The sequence below is a fragment of the Crassostrea angulata genome, chromosome 7 (genome assembly GCF_025612915.1).
Source record: "Crassostrea angulata isolate pt1a10 chromosome 7, ASM2561291v2, whole genome shotgun sequence".
Classification (NCBI taxonomy): domain Eukaryota; kingdom Metazoa; phylum Mollusca; class Bivalvia; order Ostreida; family Ostreidae; genus Magallana; species Magallana angulata.
The window spans coordinates 42,196,962-42,201,383 of NC_069117.1; the positions used below are offsets into that span (position 1 = coordinate 42,196,962).

General features: G+C 33.9%; 1 protein-coding gene across 1 annotated transcript; it reads right to left on the reverse strand.

The window, feature by feature from the left end:
• Positions 1-373: 373 nt before the first annotated feature.
• LOC128192827 (uncharacterized) lies at positions 374-2,346 on the reverse strand. The gene is made up of 2 exons (XM_052865812.1): positions 2,265-2,346; positions 374-1,753 (listed from the first exon to the last, which is right to left on the reverse strand). Exons 1-2 carry the CDS (start codon positions 2,312-2,314, stop codon positions 1,021-1,023), a joined length of 783 nt encoding a protein of 260 aa, XP_052721772.1. The 5' UTR covers positions 2,315-2,346; the 3' UTR covers positions 374-1,020.
• Between the last annotated feature and the right edge of the window lie 2,076 nt (positions 2,347-4,422).

Consider the following 4,422-nt stretch of genomic DNA (forward strand, 5'->3'; position numbering starts at 1 on the left):
TCAGAGTGGATACTTATTTTAATGCTTGGGAATAAAATATTTCTGACAAAGTAAGTTTAGTTTTGCATAACACACGATATCGGGAATTGTTTAAAATGCAAGCGACTTTGTAGAAGTTGCCGGTATTTGAAAATTTGATGCATAAGTATAAAGCGTAATTGTTTAAATGTTAATCATTAATAATAATTGGTAGCAATATCGGTGACATCGTGGCATCATACACTGATAATGTTACTGCAGTTTTATAGGCCATTTTGAAGTGATAAGATCGACGTATGGTCTGAGAACGACGTATTGTAGGATTTTGTTAAAATTTTGGCTAAAAATGGGCAATTCGACGAGTCGTCCGCATCGACGAGTCGTCGGGAAAATACGGTACATTAATAAAGATTCAAACAAGAGAATTTAGTATTCTTTTTAACAATTTTGAATCATGGAGATGATGAAATCATAAAAAGGAAGCATTAGGAAAAACTGAAAAATACATGCTTATTACGATACTTGCATGTACTGTACATTTTATGCATGTACAGTACATGCATAAAATGATTTACATAACAGTTTACGTACATGCTCTAATATTGATTCACAGAACATTGTAGCTGAATCAAGAAAATGTGCAGTATCATTTTGTGTAAATATTTATTCAGACAACAGTCTTGGGACAACAAATTTTTCATAAAATGAATTAATACTTTTCAAACATTCTGCCCAGAACTGTGCATTGAACTCAATCCTTTCAACATGAATTTTGTGTTTACAAGCTGCTACACCCTCTAAGTACATCACAAAATCACAATACAATAAATCTGCAACAGCTAACTGACACTGAATCTGATAATACCATGGAGAGGTGTGCTTAAGCCTCATTTCATTATTTGAATCTAGAAAAATGTGATAATTTTCTCTACAAATTTGATCTACAGTGCAATATCTGTATTTATATGGACATTTGATTTCTAATAAAGTTTTCCGACAACAATCACAAGTAACAACACCATCGGGACTTGCAGCAATATATTATGGATATTTTGGATTTACCAAAAGACCTGGAATTTTTACATTGTGTTTACAGTGATCAGTTTTACATTGAGTATCATACAATTCTCGTGCTAATGACTCTCTTTCTCTCCCATATAAAATTGCAGGACTTGAGACATCTAACTTTTCAGTTAAAATCTTTTTAACAATAGAGTTGTAGACATTGTCTCCTTTATATTTAACAACATCATGCACAATTGATGCAGTAACTCTGCCTACTCTATACTTAAACCAGTTCACATTTTCACTCTGACCCTCAGTTAAAGTGTCAATCTCCATACAAGCTGACTTATCTATACTTTCTTGCATAAATTTGACAAATGGCATACTACATTTACTTTGTCTATATGATAAAGCAAGTAATGGTACAGGTTGAGGTTCATTAACATTATTATTATTTGTACAATCTTTGTCTAAAACTTCTATGATTTGTGTATCATAATTCTTAACAAGCTCAAAAATGTCCATTTCAAAATCATCATCTGTAACATTTTCCTCATGAATAGGATGATAGATATGTGTGTAAGGATAGACCCTATTAATGTCAGATTTACTAATATCATCAAGTTTTTTGGGCTTTGACTCTCTTCTCGGCTTGTCCCACAAACACTGGACATCTGTACATGTTGCTGTGTTCCTGTCGGTATGCCTCTCACTCCACTCAACTAAGCTAAACAGGAGAGCTACCACGTGTTTACAACCACCGTCATCCCTAAAACAGAGAGCGGGGTAACCTTAAAATTTAAGAATTAATATATATGAGACCAGATTGATATACAGGGCTGCATGGTTTTTACCTAAGTGATTACCCATGGTCAGTTCAGTCTCATTAAATGATTCCCAGTGCATAACATATCTTACTAATAGTAATTAAATATTTATATATCATATAAATGTAATTTTAATTCATAGAGTAATACAATTTTTCAGATTAAAAATTGAATCATTGATAAATCACAGCTTGAATATATATGAAACGGATAGAAAACCCGTGGGTTCCGACGATGTAATAGCCCATTATATGTAAACATTGTAAGCCCTACATTTGAAATGTGTAAATACCCCTTGAGGGCCCTTCCCAAAGTGATTACTGAATAAATAAACATACATAATGTACCAGGAATATATACTGATAAACAATGCAAGTTTGAAAGAATAAAACCTAATTTTTATAAAAGCTGATTGATCATAAAAATTAGAAAACTATGATAATAGAAACTTACGCTGTACATTCACATCCATCTGATTTGATGGTGCCATTGCTGTCAGTCATACACCATACGAAGTATGGCTTTTCACTTTGTGAAGTTTAGGGGAGATATATACTATGAGTGGCTTCTTCTTAGGTGTGTTGCATACCCAGATAGCATGACTACGTTGGGCCAACGTTGGTAATTGGTTGTACCGATGGTCGATGGTTGGCGTTGGGCACACAATGTTGGCCCAACGTTGGGCCAACATTATAACACATCTTTCATAGCACATTGATTGCTTTGTTGGCATGAAAACGTCGGGCCAACGTTGGGCCAACATAAGTAAAACATGTGATCTCTATTTGTTGGTAATGCACAGTTGGCCCAACGTTGGGCCAACATCTTACCATGCCATGAATTTCGACTAAGTGTTTGCTGGTGTAACAATGTTGAGCCAACATTGGGCCAACAAAAGTAAAACATATGATCTATATTTGTTGGTGATGCGCAGTTGGCCCAACGTTGGGCCAACATCTAAATATGCTATGAATTCCAACTAAGTGTTTGTTGGCGTAACATTGTTGGGCCATGGGTGGGCCAACGTAGGTAAAACATGTGATCTCATTTAATTGTTGGTAATGCGCAGTTGGGCCAACATTGGGTCATTATTTTTACATGCTACGAATTATGACAGAGTTAAAACAAACAAACAGATAACATAAACACAACCACAAAAATTTAAGGTATAGGTTGGTAAATAAGTGATTTGCTCTGTTAATTTTGATTGCAATTATAAGGAATTTATAGTGTCTTAATTATGTTTGAACACATGAAAATGTTGATTAAAAAGTTTGTATGTATAACTAGTTGAGTTTAATCTATTTCTCTTACTTTGGAATACAAAACATATGATACATTGTATGCATATAGATCTCAGTAATTTGGGATGAAAAATAGTTAATATATGTTATTGATATAAAAAGTTTTAAACTGTCAAACATTGGCCCAACGTTGGTTCGTTGTTAGATTTTAAACCCGACAATGAATTTTTTTATTTTTAGAGAAATTTAGTGGAGGATTGTAAATTGTATTGGGCTTAGTTATTTAAAACTGTTGGGTCATAGATATTGGCCATTGTTGCTCTGTTGAGGGATGTTTATTGTTTATATAAATCTGATGAGCTGTATGTACATGTGTAGCTGGAGCGCCTATTGCATAACGAATCTTAAAGTGTCGAAATTAAGAGGCAGACGGAGCTCCTTTACTGCCCAAGTATCTGGGTCAGTGCTTCTCACAGCATGGGTCTGGCCAGTTTCCTTGGAGATCGGTCATCTGATATAACCAGGATGGTCAAAACTGCCACTTTTTATTTCAAATATATTGCAACCGTTGTTGTGCGTGTACACCTATAGTAAATAGTGCTTTTTCTACTGTACAAATTATACATTAGAAGATTTGGGATATATATGCTACAAAAAGTAAGTACATGATAAATTATTATATTAACTTATGTAAGTAATGATTTTCTTTCAAGAAATCGAATGCTTGTGCAATGTTTCTTTATATTAATTATATAATGTTTGAATTGTCAGTGAGTTAAATTAAAACAATATAGAAGTATTCATAATCATATTATACATTCCTTTACAGTATAACAGATTACGTTGATTCATATTGCACAATAAAAATAACAACTAAAATACATTTTCAGCCGCAGTAAGAAAAAAACAGACTGTGTGCCTCTGCAACAGATGTAGAGATAGGGAATTAGGACAGGTTCCGTTTTTCAAAGACCGTGAAGGTGAAGGGAAAAAAGGGAAGAAAGAAAAAAAGCAAGGAGGTAACCCAAGCCACTGAAGCCAGTGACCCGGACAGTGATCAGACCCTACAGTTCGATTGTTACTAAGGAATTTACATAGACAAAGAAATATGCTAGCGATTCTTTTTAATTCTAAAAAGTGTTTAAATGTATTGTAAATTTTTACTAAGAAAGAATAAAATCTGTATACAATGTTTTCGTTGCATAGAATATTTGAACTCCTGCATCTTAATAGCCAAAAAGCAACAGGAATTAATTGGGACATGAGTGTTGAATTTAAATTGGGATTACATTGAATAAGTGCCGACATGCTACGTTTAGCCATTGGAAGTTTGATCGTTGTCACTACGTTAGCCCTCACCTGTTTAC

Coding starts and splice junctions, on each gene's coding strand:
- LOC128192827 (XM_052865812.1), bottom strand. CDS start 2,314: ATGACTGACAGCAATGGCACCATCAAATCAGATGGATGTGAATGTACA. Junction 1,754..2,264: donor GATGGATGTGAATGTACAGC/GTAAGTTTCTAT, acceptor TCTCTGTTTTAG/GGATGACGGTGGTTGTAAAC.